At 43.1% G+C, this 25,090-nt stretch overlaps 1 protein-coding gene across 1 annotated transcript in view; it reads left to right on the forward strand.

Moving 5' to 3' along the window:
* Positions 1-25,090, forward strand: part of MYO3A (myosin IIIA) — a 175,920-nt gene that overhangs the window by 31,304 nt on the left and 119,526 nt on the right. Inside the window, exons 3-4 of the mRNA XM_074986283.1 lie at positions 10,550-10,654; positions 12,365-12,464. Of these exons, the coding sequence (XP_074842384.1) occupies positions 10,550-10,654; positions 12,365-12,464 (205 nt within the window). The remainder of the gene's footprint in view (positions 1-10,549; positions 10,655-12,364; positions 12,465-25,090) is intronic.

Raw genomic sequence — 25,090 nt, forward strand, 5'->3', positions numbered from 1 at the left:
TAACATTGTAATGTTGTATAAGAACAAAGGAGACAGAAGAAACTGCAACAACTACCGTGGAATCTCCCTCCTAAGCATCACTGGTAAACTGTTCGCTAAAAAAAAAAAGCAAGTCGGAACAGTGTATGGGTTACTGGCCCACCCACAGTGTATCCTTGTATCACTTGTGTCCCCTGTAAATAAAGGTACCAAAGCAATTTTTTAAGGTCATATAAGTTTAAAGTTAAGCCTGTGAGTTCGTCATGGATTCTGTGATTTTTTTTTCCAGGACCACCATGGTTTCTGCAGCAGTGGGTGCAGCTGGCCCAGGAGCCACCTGAGCAGCTTGGGTGGCCCCACCGGGCAGCTGCACCAACTGCTGCTGGAGTAGCCTCAGGCCAGTGTGCCCCTCCCCCCAGCAGCAGCAGGAGTTTGAGTGAGTGAGGGGATGGAGAGTCTGGGTGCTGTCCTCAGGAGGGCTCCCCAGCAGTGGTGGCATGTTCCTCCTTCAGCTCTGAGGCAGAGACGTGGCCAGGTGGCTCTGCAAGCTACCTCCACCTGCAGACTCTGCTCCTACTGGTCATGGTTTCTAATAACCTTAGCCTTATGTATAGATAATGGCATCTCAATGAGCTCAGGGATATTTTACGTGACAGTTCAGTTCTAGAGCACAAATCTCAAACAGCTGGGTTTAATAATACAGAATATTATCTATTTAATCTAGTAAGCTTTCAGGTTCTCTAAGTTTTCAGAGACAAAACTAATGTTGAATCCCTGATGATCTGGTTTGAGAACAACGCGTGTGTCTTGTTCAATGAATAGAAATGTCACCCATGTCGGATGAATGATGAGTAAAAGAAGCAAGATAAGCTGTAGGACTTTGATGTGCTTGCAATTTAAATTGACATTTCACATATAAGTATCTAATGCTATTTTATAAACATATTGCCTAAGACAACTCTGCAGCAGCAGCTCCATTATTCTGTGTATTCCACCACTGGCCATCCAGTAGGTGACAGGGAGAGTGGAGAATTCCCTCAAGCCTCTTCCTTTCAGTCCCGTGTTCTGAGAGGCTGAAACCTAAGGAAAGATTAGCAATAGGGAGGACTCCGTCCCCTGAAAACTGGACTGAGAGAACCCAGTCTGTCCACATTTTTCTCTTACGTGAGTTAGGAAAGTGAGGCAGCAACAGCTACCGTTTCTCCCTTCTCAGCTCCCTCCATGATTACATGATTACAGCTTCAACCTGGTGCAGGAAACTCCATGCTTTTTCTCCCCCTGCCTTTCCCCTGGAACAAGCGGCTTTAATTACTGTCGTCTTATTAAAGAGACTGGTTCCCACATCACTTAGGGCTGGAGTGTCTGTTTTTGACCAGAACACAGTTTTAAAAGGACTGTGCAGTTAACATGGAGCTGGTAGGTCCCCTACCATGTTCTGCCTGACTCTCAGGAAGAAATGGGCATGTCTCTCCAGTTCCTAGGCATAGTGGCAGCCATAGGGGCTGGGTGTGTTGGTCCTGCCCAATGTTACCCCTCATCTTTTCCATCTGTGTGTGGATTTTTTTCCATCCATGTGCAGAATGCATTTTTAGGTGCACCAGGCCATGTGTGAATATGCATCACCATTAGAAACACCAAACCTAGCTGTGGGTGCTCTGCCAATCAGCTGTTCAGTCATTCCACGAAGACATGAGAGGAACCATCCAATATGATGGCGCATTATCGCATGCTTTCAGAATCAGGAGGGGCGTCAAACAAGGATGCGTGCTTGTTCCGACATTGTTTGGGATCTTCTTCACACTCCTCCTGAAGCATGCCTTTGGATCTTCAACAGAGGGCATCTTGCTGCGCACAAGATCTGATGGGAAACTGTTTAATCTTGCAAGGCTGAAAGCTAAGTCTAAGGTGCAGGAAGTCCTCATCAGAGACATGCTGTTCGCAGACGATGCTGCTGTAGTGTCTCACACAGAAGACCAGCTTCAAAAACTACTGGATCAGTTCTCCAAAGCGTGCAAGGACTTTGGGCTTACCATCAGCCTAAAGAAGACAAACGTACTTGGTCAGGATGTTGCTGAATCCCCATCAATCAGCATTGACAACTATACATTAGAGGTCATCTATGAGTTCGTTTACCTTGGGTCCACCATCACTGACACCCTGTCGTTGGACACTGAGCTAAATAGGAGGATTGGAAAAGCGGCCACAACTCTGTCCAGACTCAGCAAGAGAGTGTAGAATAACAACAAGTTGTACACTCACACCAAAATGCAAGTCTACAGAGCCTGTATCCTCAGCACCCTCCTTTATGGCAGCAAGACTTGGACCCTGTGTGCCCGCCAGGAAAAGAGGCTGAACGTCTTCCACTTGTGCTGCCTCAGGTGCATCCTTGGAATATCATGGAAGGACAGAGTGACCAACACCGCCGTCCTCGAGCAAGCTGGAATCCCAACCATGCACACCCTCCTCAGGCAGCGTCAGCTCCGCTGGCTTGGCCATGTCCACAGGATGAATGATGGAAGGATTCCAAAAGACATCCTGTATGGTGAGCTAGCCTCTGGCAAAAGACCTCCCAGACGCCCCCAGTTGCACTACAAAGATGTCTGCAAGAGAGACCTCAGAGAGTTAGACATCGAGCTGGACAACTGGGAAGAACTAGCAGATGACCACAGCAGACGGAGGTAGGGGTTACACAAGGGCCTTCAGAAGGGCGAGATGAGGATCAGACAACTAGCAGCGGAGAAGCGAGCACACAGAAAGCACACTAAGGACTTGCCAGACACCCACCACATCTGCAAGAGATTCAGCAAGGACTATCACTCCCGTGTGGGCCTTCATGGTCACAGTAGACGCTGTAAATGAAGTCCTAAATTGAAACTATAAAGGGCACGATCCATAGTCTACGTAGACTGAAGGATGCCTACTACTACTACATCTGTATGCCTCCTGCGTGGCTGCAAAGCACGCGGCTTACAGGGTACATTGATTCTTCCTCAAGCACCAGCTCTTCAGTTTCCGTTGGCCAGGAACCACAACAAACTGGAGCTGCAGAGGTGGTGCCTGTTGGCAGGGACAGTAATCAGAGCTACCTGGATGTGCCTCTCCTTAGAAGCCGGAAGGACATGCTGGCCTCTTCTAGGGAGTCATCTGAGGTAAGTGCTGCCTGGAGCCTGTACCACAACCCCCTTGCTAAAGACCCTTCCCACATCCAAACTCCCTCCTGGAGCTCAGACCCCAAACACTGAGCTCCCTCCTGCCCCTAAGCCCCCTCATTCCTGGCCCCAAACTAAGGCCTGACTCACTCCCATACCCTGGCCCCCAGCCTCCTTATATACCTGAACCCTTCATTTCTGTCCCCAGCCCAGGAGTCGTGCCCCTATCCTACACTCCAACCTCCTGCCTCAGCCTGGAGCACCTCCCACACACTCAACCCATCATTTCTGGCTGTTCTCTGGAGCCTGCACCCACCCCCAACTGGAGCTCTCTCCCCCTTCCCCGGCCCAGTGAAAATGAGTGTGAGGGTGTGGGTACGTAAGTGACAGAGGGAAGAGAAGTGGAGTCAGTGAGGTGAGGCTTCAGAGAAGGGGCAAGACAGTGGCCAGAGGACAGGGCAACGGTATTTGGTTTTGTGTGATCAGAAAGTCAGCAGCCCTCGCTCAGGCAGGCAAGACCTATGCATAGGGGGCTAGGTCCTGAAAGGTCAGTGGGGGTTGAGAGTTCTCAGCACCTTGGGTAAAAATCCTGCCTTTGGCTTCTATGGTATGTTTCTCTTCCTGCACTTCTCTCTTCCGTTTAAGCCATAATAGCGTCCAGCAAAAATTGCAATAAATGTTTACAGAGGAGAATGTACAGTTCTGATATGAGCCATTGTGATGCCACCTCCAACAGCAGCTGATGTTTTTAAACAGTTTCAAGAACTTCACTTCAGGACTGCGCACTCCTTCCAGGTCCCAGTGTAGGAAGCCAGAGAAACAACACAAGCTGCTCAGTGTATTGCAGATTTCCACATTGGCAAAAATAGCATTCTTGAGCCCTAAGGCCTAGTGGGACCCAGTTAACATAAACTCCTCCACTAACTCTGCCTGTAACAACCAAACATAATACTATGTCCTTGCAAAAGGCATGGAACTTATTCTCCCATCCTACTCCCAAATCCCTCATGGTCAGTGCCGTTCATGAGAGAGGATGATAACACCATTCTATGGGAATCCCTTATAAGAGGGCCTGGAAGAGACAAGATCTCTTTGGTCATAAGGCATATTCCATGTACAGCACTACAGGCCCCACTGGATACCATGGATACAGCAGCCCCATTCATTGCAATATCTGTGATAATGAGATGGTTCTCATCATTACACTTTTCAGGGCTCCCCAGGGAGGTGAAGACCACAGTGGAAGATCTACCATTTGCCAAGCACAATGATGAATACCTTCATTCATTCAAAGGATTCCATAGCTACTCTGCATTCACTTGGCATCTACACACCAGCTCTGAAAAGAAGACAGGGTTGATATTATCTTATCCCGAGATCTCAGCCTCCACATTTCATCCCTCAGACTATGGCTACATTGCAGCCATAATTCAGAATAATGTACGCAATTTGCACAACATAAATTGAGTAAGGTATTTCGAGTTACCTTATTTTGAACTGGATGTGGTCCAAATGGCACTGAAATTTGAAATAAGGGGCAATTTTGAGGCTTCCGCTACCCCTCTCATGACAAGGAGTAGCAGAAAGGGAAGACTTCACTCAAAATAGTGCTGCTATTTTGAGTGTGGTATTTTGCCATGGAGTTGCTATTTTGGGATACAGTAGTGTAAGCATAACTTCAGTGGTGTTATGTTCCACAACGCAAGTGACAGAGACCTCCTCCTAAATGCAGACAGACACGAATGCCGGTTACTCTGCCACACCCATCTGTCTTGAAACAGTAACTTTGAAGATCTGTTGGCAGCTCTGAGATATTTCCCTCTGGTCCAAACGCCACAGTCATCCAAATTATTTCAGCAGTTTGGTGACCTTTTGACCCCCTTGTATTGGGCATGGTGACAAATCACCTATGACAAGTAGATGTCAGAAACTGTCAGCAACAGATACTCAGTTCCGTTCTGCTCTCTTACCTAACCAGGAGAAATAAACCATCATCTACAGCTGGTTGCTTCCGAACAGGTCCCATTCCAAAACAGAGGGAAAAGATTTTATTCACACTTTTTTCCTAATTCAAAAGAAATCCAACAGATGATCACCTATGGTAGACTTGAGGAACCTCATCAAATTTGTCAAAACTACTGTGATTCAAGGTGGTTACATTAACAACAATCTCCTTTTCCTATACTGAAAAAGGAGGACTGATTCTTGGTCCTCGACCTCCAAGACACACATTTCTGTATCACAGTACACCCCATTCACAAGCAATTCCTCAGATTTATCCTAAGGTCCAACCATTACCAATACAAGACAAGACTCTGTGGCCTCTCTGTAGCCCTCAGGCTATTTTCCAAAAATCCTTGCAGTGGTGGTGCCGTACATTTGCAGGCAAGATTATAATATTCCCATAAATAGACTGTCCAGAGTTGATGCATTCAACATTGCTTGCTTAGCCTGACAGTTTCATCCCAGAGGGAAAAATAAGTACCTACTCTTTGATCTCTACCTAACAGCATGGTAGCAAAGGAGCAAGGAGCTGCCGGCTAATGAGAGTAGACACTAGAATTAGAAAATGAGATTAGAGATGACATTTTTGGCCATGAGGTCATCTGTGGGCTGTCTAAAAATAGAACAAGTTTAATACTAACCTGATTTCCTCCCCATTCTTTATCCCCAGCTCAGAGAAAAGCATGTGGCTAAAGTGTGTCCTCTAATCTCACTCTATTTCTAGCTACCTTTTTGGTTTTTTTAACAACTTACATTGTAATACTTCACCAGTTTTCTTTTTGCATTCCTATTGTCCCTGCCCTTACAAAAAATGGTCTAAATGTTATAGAGCAAAACAAAATGAAATTGGCTTGTGTGCCCATATATTTAATGGTTATGAAACTGAGGCATTTGGAGCTGCAAAGTCTTAATATTAAACCTACCTCAGTAGCAACTCTGCCTTAAGACTCGTTGGATATGTCTACACTAGCCAGAAACTTCGAAATGGCCATGTAAATGGCCATTTCGAAGTTTACTAATGAAGCGCTGAAATACATATTCAGCACCTCATTAGCATGTGGGCGGCCGCTGCACTTCAAAATTGACGTGGGTCGTCCCAACAGGGCTCCTTTTTGAAAGGACCCTGGCTACTTCGAAGTCTCCTTATTCCTATGAGCAGATGGGAATAAGGGGACTTCGAAGTTGGTGGAGTCCTTTCGAAAAGGACCCCCATCTGGACAAGCCACGCAGCAACAAGCCGCGTCAATTTCGAAGTGCCGTGGCCGCCAGCATGCTAATGAAGCGCTGAATATGTATTTCAGCGCTTCATTAGTAAACTTCAAAATGGCCATTTGCATGGCCATTTCGAAGTTTGGGGCTAGTGTAGACACGGCCATTATTATGCTTCCATTTAACCTCAAGGGCACTCTGTACTTCAATTTAAAATTTGTTTACATGCCGTTTTTACATCCTTCTAGGCTATGTTCTGATTCACCAAATAGTAAAATTGTTGCAGTGGCACACTACTTCATATTACCTGGTGACAGGAGCAGCACAGCTGAGAAAGTATTTAAAAAGTCCCAAATTATTCTCCCATTTGGGTTTTACTTCACTACATGAAGACTGGCCCAGATGTATTATGTATTCCACAGAACAAAATGAAAGGAAAAGTTTATTTCTCACCAGATGATCAAATGAGAGAACATTTTTCTTTGGCCAGGAAGACTGGCAAATAACCAGCTCTTTTAGTCAAGACCAGTTTTGCACCACACGCACAGAGACCTGTTTACCAGAAGCAGAAAATGTCCTTTTTTTTCTTTTTTGCTTGCATGTCTAGTATTTGATGAAATAACAGCTTGTTTGCTTAATTTATTTAATAAATCTTCTGCCACCTCACACTGAGTCAAATACAGGCATGGTGTTAACAAATGCAAATTATTGTATAGATATACATTAAACCCCTGATATATGCAATTTCAACTTGCACTTAACTTGTGTTAGTGCGAGTTAAGTACAAGTCAAAATCCCTGCTCCATCCCCCAGAGTGGTGGGAAGCCACGACCCAAGCAGCAGCCTGGCTCCCAACTCCTCTCCACTCACTGGAGTCAGGAAAATGACCAGGGCTGCTGTATCTGTATCTCTCCATCTCCTTCCGAAGCAGCTCTAATTTTCCAATTGCCCACAGTGTTCGGACGTTCCATGTTCCAATGGATAGCATATGTGTTAGTTGTAATTTTCTTTTGGTAGCCAACTTATCGACCCAACCCCGATCGCTCGATTGGTATCACGGACCTTGTTTATCTGGGCGACATCCGAGCCAGCATCTTTTATCATTTAGTTGTAGTGGCATCAGATTCCATTCTTATTGTTGTTTGACGGTCAGCACATCGACACACATCTCACCAGTGCTCCTCCTTCATCCAGGCTTGGTACTGGCATGGAGCTTATAGAGGCTTCATGGCAGAGTTACATTAACTGTACACACAGAAATTATTAAAGAAAGTAGAGAAGTTAGAGTTTTGGGTTTTTGGTAGATGGCTGCTTATAAATAGTTTCTTCCTTTAAGAGGCAAATATTTTATTAATGCATTTTTTTGCCTGGAAAAAAACAAAGAGGTGTCACAGGATTCTTAAAGCAGATGACCATAGATCAAATAGAGATGTATCTGTGGTTGTATAAAGCCTTATCTCAGTCCAAGACAATGCAGATGTAAGTTCTGTAACTTTCAGTCATTGCTGGTTTTAAGTCCTGTAACTTTCTGTAAGCTTTATTTTGTAGCAGCTGCTAGATCTATTTGACTAGTATGAGCTAGTAAGAAATGGTTTAATAGATACCATAAGTCCGCAAGAAGTCCTGGCTGTTCCTTTGTAAAAGAAATTACTTTCTATGAAGTAAGCTGTCCTTTGTGTGAGAGAGAAAAGTATGAATGGGGGTAGGGTGTGCAATGGAATCAGTCCCTGAAGCCAACCTGTCTGGAAGGCCAGGAGCCCCTTGATGGTCAGAGAATAATAGGAGCTAGGCAAAGGAACACCCCCTGCCCAAGAAAGAGAAAGAAGCCCATCAAGAGAAGATCAAAGTCCCATCTGCTGTTAGCTGATGATTCATGATCATACAGAGTCCTGGGACAGTGTGACAACTCATGGTCATACAGCATCCTGGGGCAGTGGGACAGGATAAGAGCTATGGACTGAAGTATATAAAAAGATGGGTGCAAAGTTATGGGGACTTCTTCTTGCCATCACCACTCTGCAGGAGTTAGTCTCAGCTGGCTGGGAAGGCAGATGGAAGCCCAGGACCCTGATCCCCTTCCCTTCTCCCCACAATGGATGGTACTGACTGCCCGAGTACTGTGCTGACAAGGGAGAAAGCCACCTCAGATTCATGACTGCACCCAGACATGCTGGACCTGCTGTGTCTCAGCTTCTTCCACTGTCCCAATGCAACTCTTCACCTGCGTGAATTCACTTGTGTAAGTGTCTGAGTGCAGGAGGGTATGAGTGTGTGTTGGTTGTGCTTGAAAGCTAGTTCCCCTTTTCTTTTATTCCAAGAGTGGCATTTAAAAAAGTACATATGAGTATAACCCTCAGGTGGTCTTTAGTGTAAATTAAGGTAATATCTGCTATCTGCAATTCTTGAGTTAATAGGTTTTATTGAAAACCAATGTATTTGGTTTGACTACGCTCTGGGATCCAGAGTCAAATGGAATTCCTGCTGTATGTTATGTTCACATAATTTTAGCTTTACACTTTATTATGAGAGGCTACTAAGACTACAGCAAGGTCGCGACATTCGTGAATTTAATGTTCGCAAATTCAATTATTTTTGTGTGGCTGCCGCTTCGCCAGGGCTCTGGGCAAGGAGCGCTGGGAGCTGCCGCTTCTCCAGGTCAGGGAGCACCAGTGGCCTCCACTTCCTTGAGGCTCTGAGGGAGGAATGTTGGCAGCTGCCACTTTCCCAGGGCTCTGGACGGGGAGTGCCCATGACTGTTGCTTCCTTGGGGCTCCTAGGGAGGAGTGCCGGTGACTGCTTCCCCAGGGTTGTCAACACCGAACCCTCGCAAATGTTGCAACCCTACTGTATTACATAATGCCCACAGCGTAGTTCATTGTTCTGTCAGAGTATTCTATTTTTGAAAAGATAATTTGCATGCAAATTTGACATCATTGTGAATATTTTTAAAAGTGCTTATAGTACTGACAATCTTCCCATGTACATCATTCCTGCAGGCAGACTGGACTATGAAATCGTGCATCAGGGATTTATCCTAATAAAGAATTTTAAGTGAATAATGTGAACACGTATCAGAAAGAGAGCCAACTTAGTCTGTATCTTCACAAACAACCAGAAGCCCTGTTGCACCTTATAAACTAAAAGTTATTTTGGAGCATAAGCATTTGTGGGCAAAGACCCGCTTTGTCAGATGCATGACAATGCAGGTGTTTGCCCACGAAAGCTTATGCTCCAAAATATCTGTTAGTCTACAAGGTGCCACAGGATTTCTTGCTGTTAATGTGAACATGTGAAACGTTGTCGCTTCAATCAATCCAGCTCATATTATATATTACACTAAGTCAGCACAAGCCCTGCGTTTTGAAAAGTTGATTCAGTGCTCTAGCCAGGGTCCTAAGAAACATAAAGACAGATGGTTGATGTCCAAATGATAGTTTAGAGACAGTGTTGTAGAAAGGCTGTTCGGAGATGAATATGACTGCTTAAACCAGAGCCAGTTGTTTCTGGTGTAAGACAGAGATGCAGAGGAGCTGCTAAGACATAGGTAACTTGGTAGTGTCCTTAAGGAATCTCATAGCAGTGAAAGATCAAGCACTGAAAAACTCCATTCTGCTGTGCTTCAGTAATCCCCTGACACACTGCTTCCCCTTCCTATACCAGTATCATCGAGGAAGACAGCTGAGTTAGATGGCTGGTGCAACAGCGGCAGATTTCTCTGGACAACAGAAATTCCCCACTAACTTTCTCCAGCTACATTAAGTCCATTTTGCCCAGTGCATGTGGTGCCAAGTATACAGAAGGTGACACGAGAATCCAAGCCACGGTTGTCTGTAGCACTAATACATTTACATTTGATAAGCATTAGGGGCTATCAAAATGCCTCTACAAAATTTCTGTTTATAAGCATGAGAGTAATTTTAGCTTCAAAAGAAAGTTGTTGTTGGTAGAAAATCAGAGAAATAAGATGTTGTACAGGTATTCCTAAGGATGGAGGAGACAGATTTAGAAAGAGGGAACAATGTTGGGTATAAAATGTAAACACAATTGTTTGAGTAGCTGTTATGAGCACTAAATTAATTGTGAAGTTATCAGTTTAGTAGGATCCTGTGGGGATATGAAAATAGAATCTACTGAAAACTAAAACCAATACGATCACTTCTCTCCTTTAATTTCCATCTTGTATTTTAATGCAATTTGATCTTTTATAGCTGTGCAATGGAGGATCTGTGACTGATCTGGTTAAAGGATTCTTGAAGAGAGGTGAAAGGATGGATGAACTTGTAATTGCTTATATCTTACATGAAGCTCTTATGGTAAGATGAACAAGTCACTTGATAGCCTGAGGTAGTTTATTCAAAAAATATGTCTACACTGCCCCAGTTTGGATTCTGTAGAGGTGCTAATAGCCAAATGTATCAAGTTACAACTGTGCTGTCATATCTCCCCCTCTCACCTTCTGGTGTGGAAGCTGCAGGTGCAAACTTAAACATCCCTAGTTCACATTACTGTAAACCATGTCCGGAGAGGGCAAGGTAAGCATGACCTAGAAACCATACCCTCCACATCCACATGAGGGTGGAAAGTATGATATCACTATTTGGTGGACACTACTCTTCATATCCTTATATTCCAAACTCTGTGGCAGTGCAGACAAGCCCTTCATCATTTGTTGAGGAAAAGAAATCTATCTTTAAAAAGGTCAGATTTTTCCTATGAGCTTAATGAAAGAAAGTTAAGATTTAGTTGTAAACTTGTTTGTGAATCCTATCACAATAACAGTTCAGTTCGTCGGTATGAAAAGCATGAATATTTATTTCAAGCATTGATTTCTTCTTCCTACTTGCATTAAATAAATACAGCTTTGCATCTAAATTGTTTTTCTTTTGGAGACACAATTGTGATGTACAACTGGTCGGGGATTTTTTTAATGAAACATTTTTTTCCCACTGAAAAATTCTAGTTTGTTGAGAAGGAATCTTTTCATGAGAAAAAGCTGGCTTTCACAAATTTTTCAGCATAAAATATATCTTACGAAAAATATTTTGAAATTGTCAAAAGGTTTTGTCTCAGCATTTTATAAATGAAGAAATTCAGACTTCCAGTTTAAAACAACTTATTTTGAAAGTTAATTATAGTAAAAATATGAAAAAATGGAACAGTTGAAGCTGAAACAAAGTGTTTCAAAATCATCAAAACAAATATTTTCTTTTTTCTTCGGGTCAGATTTTCAATTTACCAATATTTCCTAAATTGATTGTCTCCTCATCCTGCTCCCTGCCACCCCCAGTTTGGGACAAAAGAAAAATACTCAAAAATGTTAGAGAGATGAGAGAGCCATTTCTGTTATAATGGTACAGTATGTAACTAAGATTGATAATGCTTATCTACTTCTATCATCATACATCTTTTCTGCCAGAAATGGAATTCAGTATGAAGTCCATTTATCTCACATAGTTGGATGATATTTAACTCAGTGTTCTTTGAATAAGTATAGCATTTATAGAGGAGAGACGTATAATAAAAATGCTAGAAGAAGTAGAAATGAAAATCAAAATACACTGAGGCTACGCCTACACTGTAGCCGTAACTCGCAATAACTGAAGTTAACTTATTTCAAACTTAGGTGTGGCACTTAAGTTTGAAATCAGCGGCTGTTTTGAAGTTTCTGTTATGCCCTCGCGACAAGGGGTATTGGAAACAAAATACCCTGCTCAAAAGAATGCTGCTATTTTGAGCACAGTGTTTAGCCACGGAGTTGGTATTTTGGAATACAACTGTATCCCGAAATAGCATCTATAGTTTAGCCATAGCCTGAGTGTGTAAGTGCCCATCTGTTAGAAAATGAAATGATGGTTCATTGTTGAACTTGGCAGCTGTTCTCATTTTGAAACTAAGTTTAGCCGACTGAAAGTTGAAATTATTCTGTATATTAATGTTGCTGATATTTTTGCTATGCTTTTTCTATCTGCAAATGAGTACTAAAAGAAACTGGAATGTCAAAGGATTTATAACTTGTTTTGCAGGGGCTTCAGCATTTGCATGAAAACAAAACCATCCACCGTGATATAAAGGGAAATAATATCCTGTTGACCACTGAAGGAGGAGTTAAACTTGTGGATTTTGGTATATTTTTTTTTTTTTAAAATTGGTAACAGTAACTCAGGAGGTGCAGGGGAAAATTTGAATGTCAAAGTTGAGAACAGTGGACTCTTGTTAATGTTTTGATTTATCTTGGGACTACTTTGTTGCAAAAAAATCACATAAGTGATTGAAATTGGATAATATAAAGGAAAAAAAATTATTCATGAATAAAGACTATTCCTAACTATAGTACTCATGGAGTCCATGTGCCTTTGTGCAATATGGAGAAAAGCCAGTAAGTTTGATTTTAAATCGTAAGTGGTACAGGTGGTCTGGATTGACCTCAGGCTAGTTCAAAGAAGTAAGGACTTGGGACATACAATTTTATTGCTGTATGTCATAGGGCCAGAAAAGTAAAGAATATTGAGCAGAACAGGGGAGTTTTTTCCCAGAGAATCCAGCCAATGACTGATTTCAGTGAGCGCTAGAGCAAGCCCTGCATGATATTCTCCCATTCTTAATGAAAGGTTAACTTTTCATTTGAACAGAATAAAGAATTAGATTTATGGTAGTTTACGTTCATCCCACTTCTAGTGAATGAAATTTATCAGTGTGGACAATGAGGGAGTGCATATAAATGTGCATATAAATACAGGCAGTCCTCTGCTTTAGGACATTCAAGTCATGATGAGAGGCACTTATGACATTTCTTAACTGACAGCTTGATTCAACTTACAACACTGGTTTCAACTTTACAATGTTCAGTCTTGCACTGGAGTAGACTGCATTTCTGAGTTCCAATGTTTTAACTCATAACGCAATAACTAGGAACCAATTAGATTGTAAATCTATGGAGTCCCTGTAATCTCAGTTGACCTGTGGGATATTGTCAGCTCTGGCTGCATAAAATTAAATGAATGAGCAAGGAATCTTCTCATCCCCATTAGGCCTGTGCCAGAGCCTGTCAGAAAAGCAGTCCTTGTGTTCTAGGAAATACAGGACCTGTGCTGTCTGCCCCCGACATGATGGATAGGGAAAAGGTGCATCCAGAACTCTGTTGCGTCTTTGTATCAGCCTGCAGATGGAGGCAGGCCACATTGGCTGAGAGGGAAGGGGAGCAGAGGAGAGTGAGAAAGAAGCAAATGGCTTTTCTGAAAGGTGGTTCAGACTTTGCAGTCCCCCTGTGTGCCAGGATGGTGAGGGAGAGATTCTGAACAATCTCTCCATAAGCTTCCCTCGGTGACTCTGTCTGGTCATGTGAACAGGCAGAGAAAGCCAGTGGCTGAGAGATGAGCCTATGAAAGATGGTGTGGGACATAATCCTAGAGAATAATCATTCTGAATTAGTTATGTAATTCTATAATAACCTAAGTTACACTCTCTTCAAGTTGGAACATAGTTGGTTTCTTTAAATAGCTCTGTGTTGGTAGGCATCACAAACAATAACTGATAAACATTAACAAGTTAACTGGCCTTTAATAGCAGAAATGGCTTTTATTTTCTTTGTGTTTTTTGTACTCCTGAAATTGGCAGTGCATAATGGTGTACTGTCATCCAAAATTTGTTCTCTTTTGCACATTAGCGCTCCCTTTCAAGAAGCATCACTTAATCTGGTGTATATTACACACCAGTTGAATGTTCCTATTGTACCATGGATACTTATCTTGCACCCATTACCCAAGCACCCCACAATCTGTAATGTGTTTACCATAGCAACACCCTGGTCAGGTAGGGACATGCTACTATTCCAGTTTTACAGGTGGCAGACTCAAGCATGGATCATCAGAGGAGTAATGGCCTGGAAAAGTCTTCCAAGGAAAGCACCCAGATGCAAAATGCCTAACTGGCTTCAAGACTGAGCTTAACAAGTTTTGTGGAAGGGGAAAGGCATGATGGACCACATGCCATTAAGGGCAGTCCCATCACCAGTTGCCAGTAACCATAACCTCCCCTACTTCTGGAGTTAGGACACTAGATGAGGAGGGCTCCGAGAATTCTCCCCCAGGTATCTGTTTGGCAAGTCTTGGCCACATGCTCAGGGTCTAACTGATCGCTGTGTTCAAGGTCAGGAAGGCCTGGGTCAGAACAGCAGAAACCTAGTGGGAGAGGAAGACTTCAGTAACTCAGCTAAAGTTTATGGATCAGTTGCAGAAGGGCTGAGATTCTGTGACTTGGAAAGTGTCAAAGGCCAGGCTATCGTGATGGGTCCCTTGTGGCTTTGGAGTGTGAAACAAACTGAGTGAGTTACTTAAGTTGCACAGGAAGTGTGTGGAGGAGCAGAGAATTGAACCTGGCTCTCCTGAGCCACTGAACCCGTCTTCCTCTTTGTGTATAGCTATGAATAGACACAGCATAGATTGCGATATTGCCCAGAAAACAAATTGTGTACATCCCTGGCAAATATGTAGTATTCCATTGTCTATGAAGGTGCATTGGTCTGTCTTGTTATAACACTATTTCTTCATGACGAACATGCCCCCGTGCCATCGGGGGAGGCAGTTTTTTACGCAATGGCCATGGCTACACTAGAAGCATCTGTCAACAGACGTTTCTGTCAAAAGACAATTCCTGACAAAACATCTGTCGACAGAGTGCGGCCATGCACTAAAGGGGATCAAAAGAGCAATTCACTCTGTCAACAGAGCAATGAGACTGCCCAGCCACTCTCTTGACAAAACAGGCACCCAGAAGCAGAGCAACCAGGGCCGCCCATTGTCCTAGAAGGCTTGTGTGTTGACGGAAGGCCCCCTCGAGCATTGACACAGCTTTTTTGTCAACAGAATCTGTTGACAAAGGTGCTCTTCCTCATCTTGGAGAGGCAGAAGGTTATCGGCAGAAGTGCCAAGTTTTGTTGAGAGACTGTTGACAAAACGCATTCTGTGTGGGGACTTTCAGTAAGATGTGTCTACAAAATTCTGGTTTTGTCAGAAAAAACTGGCTAATGTAGCTATAGCCAATGTTGTAAATAGACTATGAAGCTCACTACCAAAGAAAGTTGGTGCCAAGTAATTAGCAAGATTCAAAAAGAGATTTAACATTTGTATGGATATCAAGAATTTCCTGAGTTGTCATAATTAGTTATACTAATACTGGAAGAGATAGTGAAACTCATGTTTCAGGGTTTAAGCCAATCTGTAGCTATTAGAAACCAGGGCAAGATCTGTTTTTCAGGGCAAGTTATCCCACATCTCCTTGCTCTGTAGTTCTTGCACCTTCCTCTGAAGTAGCTGATACTGGACTATATGTACCTCAGATCTGATACACTACTGTGACTGATGCATTCCTAAACCCCTTAGTTCTCTCAGACCACGTATGAAAAATATCTGATCACTATAGTATCTAGATATGACTGAGGACACACAATCTCATGGTGGAAAATCTCTAAACCTCTGCTGTGGATGAAGTGGGTTCAAAGTGGAAGATATGGAGAGAATGTAATACAGGGCTCCATAGAAAATAGATGGGTAGAAACTTACAAAATTCTGTTCTGAGTCTTATATAGGCTTATCTCAGAATAGTGGAAAATGGGTAACACTGACTAGTGGCCGAATTACGACCTTTTTATTCCTGAAACATCTTTGCATTGCAATGTGAATGACACATGTTAACTGTGAAGGTAACACATTTGTCTTAATGTTGTGCATTCCCTTTTTTACTAAATGAAAAATTTAAAAAGCATTTCAAAGTGATAACTGCGTAGGTAAAAGTTACATGAGAATGTCACTTGAGCTTGAGTTCAAGTGTTCAAACGAATACAGTAATACCCTTTGTTTGATTTTGAGTATAGGTAGCAAAGAGATTCATGGTGAATGCACATTAGCATAACTAAACCAGAGGCTTCTACTGACTGTGAATCATCAGTGAGAAATTGAGGGCAGATACTGGAAATTGGCATTACTTTGATTAATACTTGAACCTTTCTTCCTGCTAGAATTAGAAGTCACCAATATCCTTACCTCAACTCTAATATTAAAAATATAAATATTAAATAAAAAAGTAATCATTCTGTTCTCTAAATGACTGAAGCAATCAAAAGTAAACAGCCATGCAAAGCTAAACTTTGTTGACACTTCATAATAATCTTTTATTACTTTGAATTATAAATTAATTGTCTTGCATCTTACCTGGAATCTGCTAAAAATGTTTCTTTTTATAGACTGTTCTTTGTGACAGATATCTTTCTTTGGAAATTTGTCCGATTTTATCTTTTTGCCATAGAGGAGACTAAAGATATTTTAAGGAGTATTAAAATAATGTATACATTCATTGGACTAGCATTTTTTCTGTGTAGGAATTCTGCATAGTAACTCCTTTGATGTTTGTAACTCACAGACACTATATCAGAGAGGCTGCCATGTTAGCCTGTATCTTCAAAAACAACAAGAAGTCCTGTGGGACCTTATGGGTCTGTTAGTCCATAAGGTCCCACAGGACTTGTTGTTTTTATAGACACTATAATGCTGCATGCATGAAAGGCTTGATGGTCAGGGGCTGGACTCTGTGTCTTAGGCTACGTCTGCACATGAAGCCAACATCGAAGTAGCTTATTTCGATGTAGCAACATCGAAATAGGCTATTTCGATGAATAACGTCTACACGTCCTCCAGGGCTGGCAACGTCGATGTTCAACTTCGACATTGCGCGGCACCACATCGAAATAGGCGCTGCGAGGGAACGTCTACACGCCAAAGTAGCACACATCGAAATAAGGGTGCCAGGCACAGCTGCAGACAGGGTCACAGGGCGGACTCAACAGCAAGCCGCTCCCTTAAAGGGCCCCTCCCAGACACAGTTGCACTAAACAACACAAGATCCACAGAGCCGACAACTGGTTGCAGACCCTGTGCATGCAGCATGGATCCCCAGCTGCCGCAGCAGCAGCCAGAAGCCCTGGGCTAAGGGCTGCTGCCCATGGTGACCATAGAGCCCCGCAGGGGCTGGAGAGAGAGCATCTCTCAACCCCCCAGCTGATGGCCGCCATGGAGGACCCGGCAATTTCGACGTTGCGGGACGCGGATTGTCTACACGGTCCCTACTTCGACGTTGAACGTCGAAGTAGGGCGTTATTCCGATCCCCTCATGAGGTTAGCGACTTCGACGTCTCGCCGCCTAACGTCGAAGTTAACTTCGAAATAGTGCCCGACGCGTGTAGCTGCGACGGGCGCTATTTCGAAGTTAGTGCCGCTACTTCGAAGTAGCGTGCACGTGTAGACACAGCTTTAGTGTCCTTAAAGCTCTGACCGCCAGAAGATGGGACTGCATGGCAGGAGAGGGATCATGGGATAACAGGAGAAGGATCACTGCCTTGGTCTGTAATTCCATCTGAATCATCTGGCACTGTTCACTGTTGGAAAACAGAAATGTGGAATAACAGGCCAATAGTCTGACCCAGCATGGTCCTTCTTTTATTCATAATAAAGCCAATCCTGAAATCATTTTTCAGTTCTTGGATACATCTCCACTTGCCTTAGTGAGGTTTTCAGATTCAGGATAAAAGTCACTTTGGGAAAAGACAATCTGATGATTTATGTGTTGTTTCTGATTTGCGCGTCTCATTGACACTGAACATCTAGCCCAAAATGACCTTCAGAAGTTTTCCGATGAGTAAAAGAAATGTATTCCTCTGAAGCCATTTTATCCTTTGCATTTTCAAATTTTGTCCTACATTAGCTGTAAACTCTGAATATTTCTACCAAATGCAATCAGTAATTAAAATGATTTCATTTTAAATTATTCAAAAATAAAAACCATTATCCCTGTGCCCTCAGCTTATTTTCAGCAGTGAATCACAGTAAGGCTTAATATTTGTATTAGTCATTCTAGCATGCCTCCATAATAAAGTTGTCTGCTTCATTGATTCAGATCAAGAACAAGGTATAATTGTGTTGTCATTTCTCCATGCCAGATAACATGACATTCACGTGCTATTTTTAAATGACATTTAATATAGAGGTTCTGATAGAAGCCAATAATAACAAAGAACTTCAAAGTTAAAGCTTCTTCAGTAAACAGCTCGTCAAACTGCTTTTAAAAAGGAGATCAACATTTTCTGAAGGGGGAGCCCTCTGTAAATCAGCTTAGCATCCTAGTCTAGTAACAACAGTTGAACAACCTTTTCTTGCTAATTCACTTTTAGGTGCCATTGTATATCATAAGTCTTATGTAATGCATAGTGCAGTAATCTATTGTCTTTAATAACTGAAAATTGTTAGAAAAAATATGCTGGAAAATAAATAATCTGGCCAGCAAAAGAATTCTGTGATCTGGGGGTCAGGTGACCATCCATCGCATTTTTGGCAGTAAGGTCCTGTATGTGGGATGCCAAAAAGGCATCCCTACTTATTTTAGAAAAGGGACTCATTGGCCTGTATTTTCTGCTGGAAGCTGTGGCTGCCCCGTCCCTTCTGCTGAGGCTCAGAGAAGTCGGGGAGGGAAGTGCCATGGCTGCCCCATCTCTGCAGTATCCTCTGGGCTGAGGGAAGTGTGGGAACCGCTGCTGCTGCCCTGTGCCTGCTGCTTCCTCGGGGCTCCTGGGAGCGCTGGGGACTGCCGTGGCCTGGGACTCAGGGAGGGTAGGCAGCTACCACCTGATTCCCATCTCCCCGGGGCTTGGAGGAGCCGCTTCTCCCTCCATATCTCCCTGTCCCGTATATGGGACAGGGAGATATGGTCGCTCTATATGGGGGAGCTCAAGAACGTGGCGGAGCACAGAGTGGGCTTTGTCCATTCCTGTGCCACTCATCCATTCAGCCCGTGAGCAGGGGACCAGTGAGGGCGGGATGAGGGCCAACCACAGTATGCTGTACATTAGATATGCTGATTGGGATCTGATTCTTCAGGGATCATGCCCAGCTAGCACAAGGTAGAGAAGCCTCCATGGGTTATAGTGGTCTGGTTTAGTTTCGCATCTGAATTTAGCCCGATAGATTTTTCTGTCTGAACTGTGAATAACTTTCCTTTTCCTGGTGTGTGTAAAAACAAGGTGTTGCCTATTAAAACAGAATAATGAAGAGCCATTGAAATGGTCCCTGTCACCAGCAATACTCTGAAGTAAATCAACACAAGAACTTTGCGGCAAATGCACCTGGATGCCCTTTTAATGAATGGTTTTTAAACATGTAAAACTCGATAGCAGCCTTCAGCTCTGTGAAGGGGGTGTGTGGTTTCAAAGAGAAAGAGCCAGGCTGTTCTCGGTGGTGGCAGGTGACAGATCAAGAATCTGGCCTCAGGTCACAGTAGGGGAGGTCTAGGTTGGATATTAGGGAAAACTGTTTCACTTGGAGGGTGGTGAAGCCCTGGAATGGGTTGGTTACCTATGGAGGTGGTGGAATTTCCATCTTTAGAGGCTTCTAAGGCCAGGCTTGATAAAGCCTGGCATCAGGCAAGTTGGGGTTGGTCCTGCTTTGAGCAAGGGTTTCGAATATATGGCGACCTGAGGTCTCTTCCAAATCTAATTTTTTATGATCATGTGATACTTGTTTAGCTTTTGGTTTTGGTTTTGGGTTTTGTGGGGTTTTTGTTGTTGTTTCTGCTCACCAGAGCGCTTCTTACAGGTATAGAATTATTTCCATGGTGGCAAATCTGCCTGTACCTTCGTTCTGACCTAGACATTTTATGAGACATGCCTTGATCTTTTCCACTGACATCCATCTAAGCCCAATAACTCCTATACTCATCCGTTTAAATATGAACATTTCATTTTGGCGTGATGCACAGTCATACAGCCTGCATGGGACCCGCCAGTTCTCTGTTTAGGATTTGTATCCTGGAAAACCTGTTATTTGTGGAAGAGGTTTGTAACTCCAGTTTGCCCATGTCCCTTCACTGTTTCTGCCTCCAAGGCTGCATCTACACTAGCAAGTTCTTTCAAAAGATTTTTCAGAAGAAGGGGGCTTTTTCAAAAGATCCCATGGAGCATCTACACATAAAAAGCTTTCTTTCAAAAGTAAATCTAAAGAATGCGGCCTTCTTTTGAAATGGCTCTTCCTTTCTCGTTTCAGGAAGAGCGCCCCCTTTCAAAAGCTTCTTTTGAAAGAAAAAATGTGTAGACGTTCCTCAGGCCCTTTTTTTTTTTTTGAAAGAGTGGTCCTCACGGGGCCTGATTTTTCAATCCCTGGCCTGTTCTTTTGCAAGAGTGGGGGCTGTGTGGACTCTCTCTTTTGAAAGAGAAGATCACACCTGTGAGCCATTTTTGTGTGTGTGGATGCGCTCTTGAAAGAAGTTCTTTCAGAAGAGATCTGTCGCAGGAGCTTCTTTCAAAAGATGTCTGTAGTATAGACGTAGCCTGGCAGTCTGTTCCATGCGTTTATTAACTTTTGTGTAATGAAAAATGTTTAAACCCCTTTCAGGCTGGGTTCTTTCTGAGCTCTTGGTTTTCAGCTGGTTACATCCGTAATAGTTTTATGAAACCCTCCTCTGTTTCTGTTTTGTTCAGGACTAAAATTCTGGAACTCCTGAGTTCTAAGGCTCTTATGCTGGTTTGTGGGAGGAGGATGACCTTGCATTCTGATGCACCATCAGACAACGGGACCTCGGCACCTTTATCATAGCCAATGTTTTTAAACGTTGCTTTAAAATCAGCGTGTGTGCTATCCCTGCATCTTTCTCTTCTTAACTCCCCATTCATCAGAGTCCCTTTTCCCCAATATGCCTAGAGCTAGGATACTGAACCATAACATTGATTTAGGGTCAAAATGCTGGTGCAAAAATCATCTTCCTAGTGTATCATTCCAACTGCTTGATTCTTCTCCTTCCCTGGCTCCCCCTTCTCCAGCACATCGAGTACAAAGTACTTTTAAGACTCTTTAGACTAACCCCCACCTTCTTGTCCGCTTTGATGTGACTCAGTCATGCCAACTTTAGGGCCAAACAGCCCAAGAAGCACTTTCGTTCTTTCACCCCTGCTAGCCCTCTTGGATGGGAGGAGCTCTGTGCGAAGATCTGAAAAGCAGCCATATTACTGGTCTCCTTTAAATGGCTCTTTAATACTCACCTCAGCTTGCTGCTTTCAAAACTCTTGGCAGTGGTTTTGCAGCTGCTGTGCTCTGACTAGTACTTATTATGCTACAAGTAATTGTTTCACAGTCACCTTGTGCTCCATCTCCCCCACACCACACACCTCTGTTTGTTTTATCCCCTTTTTGTCTGTTGTCGTGTGTTTAGATTGGAAGCTCTTTGTTACAGGGATCACAATTTTGTTGTGTACCATGCCTGTCCAAGTGTGCCTCCAACCTCTGACTGCAGGAGCTCTCACAGTATTTAATTATTTATTATTATGCCATTTAATAATAACAATGAACAATAATTAATGGACTCGTTGTTGCACTAATAAATTCTGAATGTAAATTTTAGATCTTAATTGAGTGCCTCTAGTTTTCAGGTATCTCTACTCTGCTAATGCTAACCCTTGGCAATCTAGATGCTCGGCAGGTTTTATTGAGCAAACAGCCATTTTGTTGACATAACCCTTGAATCTAGACATAGCCTTAGGGCTCGTCTATGCTACCACCTTCCTTCGAGGGAAGGATGGTAATTAGGGTGTTGGGAGTTTACTAAGGAAGTGCTGCCATGCATAGGAATCACTTCATTAAGCAAGTTCCCCCCCCCCCCCCCCCCGTGGCAACTCTGACGTTTTAAACTTGGAAGTACCAGCAGACATCTAGCTGCGGCTCACCTGCCGATACTTCAAAGTGCCCGGGCAAGTTCGAAGTCCCTTTACTCCTCGGGGGGGGCACTGCCGCACTTCATTAGTAAACTCCCAACACCCTAATTACCATCCTTCCTTCGAAGGAAGGTAGTAGTTGTAGACAAGCCCTTAGTGTAGTGCTTTCCTCTCTCTCTGCATGTGTGTGTGCGCGCGTGTGTGCACGTTTGTATGTCTCTATATACGGAGAGAGATACACACACATATCTATGTATGTGGGAGAGTCTGTGTGTTTGCATCACTCATAGATTTATTTAGCAACCTGTTCATCTCCATAATAATTAACACTTCTGTATTGTATGGAAAATATGTTTTGTCAGTGGATTTTTAGGGGTTCTTAAATAGGGTCCAGTCTTCATTCCAGCAGTAATAAAGGGAAAACCCTACAATGTTACTGTTAGAATATGTACAAGGTAAAAGAGCTGGCTGGCTTTATGCTTGATTAGTAGTTGACGTGCTGGAAGAAATGTGGCCAAGGGTGGCATGACATCATCTTTCCCTGACATGCAGAAAGAGCCCAAAGAAATATCATTTGTCACAAGCCTTGCATTCCATAATTTGAAATGCCAGCTTACTGCCAAAAGCAAAACGGTATAAAAAAATCAACCCACAAAAAACAGTGATGAACAGTCCAAATTAAATCAGCTTTTTAGGGAAGTTAAAAATAAGTAACTAAGATTCTCTTAATTATTACAGTTCAGTGAGGAAACAAAAGATTTAGACTGAGCAGATTTTTGCATATTTAACATTTCTTTTATGTTAGCTCCTTATCTTTGTCTTTAGGTCTGAATCCTGGTCTTTTGGCCAGGCCTGAGTAAAAGAGCCTAGCCCGGTGGGGGGTTCCATAATGATTAGCATGGGGACAGAAACCTTCTCCTCCTCCATAGCCCTTAGGGAGCACAGTCACTGTATGGGCTCTAAAAGAGCTTTCGGGCTCTTGTAGCACTGATGGTTGCTGCACACCCCTTCTGCAATGGGTTTTGCTGGAGGTTTCATGTAGCCTAGTTCCAAGACTCCCTTCTGTAGAAGCAGGGGTGAAGCCGCTATGCAGCAGATTTCCATGATGTGGAAAGGATGTGAAGGCTGTGTTAAGGCTCCCAACATCCTGCTCACCTCTAGGCAAAAGAACCATAGTGACTCTGCTGCTTCTTGGGCTTCTACAGCCATGGAGAAAGGACAGGTTTCATGCTTTATCTCATATAGCAAAATAGAGAGATGCAGCCGCAAGTATATTGATTTGGAGGTGGTTTTTTTTTTTAAATAACAGGCTGATTTTCCAAAGAGGAGCTTTAGTGCAGCCTTCTATTAGTAGCTGTTCAAAGTGACGTTTACATGCTGGGTTGGGAATCAGCAGTGAATCCATGGCTATGTCTATGCTAGCCCCAGAACTTTGAAAGGGACATGATAATGGACCTAGTTGAAAGATGCTAATGAAGCACCTCATTAGCATAATGGCATCTAATGAGCACCTCATTAGCATAATGGCAGCTGCAGCACTTTGAAAGTGCAGCTTTTGATCATACATGGCTCATCTACATGGGGTCCTTTTTGAAAAGACCCCACACACTTCGAAATCCCCTTAGTCCTAGAGCCAAATAGGAGAAGGACCCCGTGTAGATGAGGTGGGCGTGATAAAAAGCGCCACTTTCGAAGTGCCATGGCCGCCATTATGGTAATGAGACCCTGCATATTCATGGCAGCGCCTTATTAGCATCTTTTGATTAGATTCATTATCATGCCCCTTTCAACGTTCTGGAACTAGTGAAGATGTAACCTGTGTGTTCAAAGGAAAAACCAGACAGTCTCCCCTCAAGTGACTTTCCCTCCACCATAACATCTGTAAAGTCTCAACCTGAGGATTTGCTCTGGGTGGTGAACAGCCTGATTAGTCCAGCCTTTTTCCACTCACTCACTGATGAGAATTGCTCCCATTATGAGAGAACTGCTTGTTTTCTTGTGGATAAAATTAAATGAATTCAGATCACGCAATACCTGGAAAGAACAAAAGATACATTATCTTGGTTTTGGCCTGTCTTAGGGTATGTCTACATTATTCGGAAGATCAACCCACTCAGTAGATACCGTAAATCAGTAAAGACACACAAAATGGGGTTTTCAGGGGTTGCCAGTCGACCCATGTATCCCTCGATATCGTGAGGCATAAGGGAGGTCAGTGTAAGAGTTAATCCTGTTGACCTCCCTCTGGGAGGGTGGCCAGGGAAGTCAGTTGCAGGTAAGTCGATTCTAGCTACACAGCTGATGTGGATAGAACTGCGTATCTGCAATTGACTTACCTGTGTTGGAAACAAAGTCTGGACACCAAGTATGAAGCAAGCAGTAGGGTTTATTACTCTCAGCTGGTGGAGCACCACATTGTCCATCAGGACTCAGTGGAGCGCTGTCAAGCAATTAGTTACAATTGATTATATAGGAGGTCAATGGGCAGAAAGAAGCAGCTGGGTAGGTGCTAGCAGCAGGATGAAATGAGCACAGTAAGCCAATAATCTAACAGGTACACAAATGAATCCGCCCATCACTCAAATAACATTTATCTAATACATAGATACTACTACTTAATGGTTTAATTAAACAATGTGTGCATGGAATTCCAATCATGAGGTCAAGGGAGTGATGGTGATTCTTCCCAGATAGGTATGATCCAATGTTGCGTATCTAGGGATTTAAAGCAAAACAGTAAAGGTAAATGGCAAGCATCCTGAGTTGTCATACTTCCTTACACTTTGTGTATATCTCTAAGAGTCTGGGCTGACAACAAGTGGGAGGTATTTGGGTAGAGAGAGAGAGAAAATTCTTCTAGCCTAGTTCTGAGACCTTGAATGTAGCTGCTGCTGGTTTAGTTATCTCTGTTTTAGACTATAAGGCACTGTTCCTGTTTGTGGCCTTGTTGAAGCCTGTAATGTGTGATAAAGGTCAGAAGCAGCAGATTTTCACTGATTGCATATGA

This window comes from Carettochelys insculpta, chromosome 2 (genome assembly GCF_033958435.1).
Source record: "Carettochelys insculpta isolate YL-2023 chromosome 2, ASM3395843v1, whole genome shotgun sequence".
Classification (NCBI taxonomy): domain Eukaryota; kingdom Metazoa; phylum Chordata; order Testudines; family Carettochelyidae; genus Carettochelys; species Carettochelys insculpta.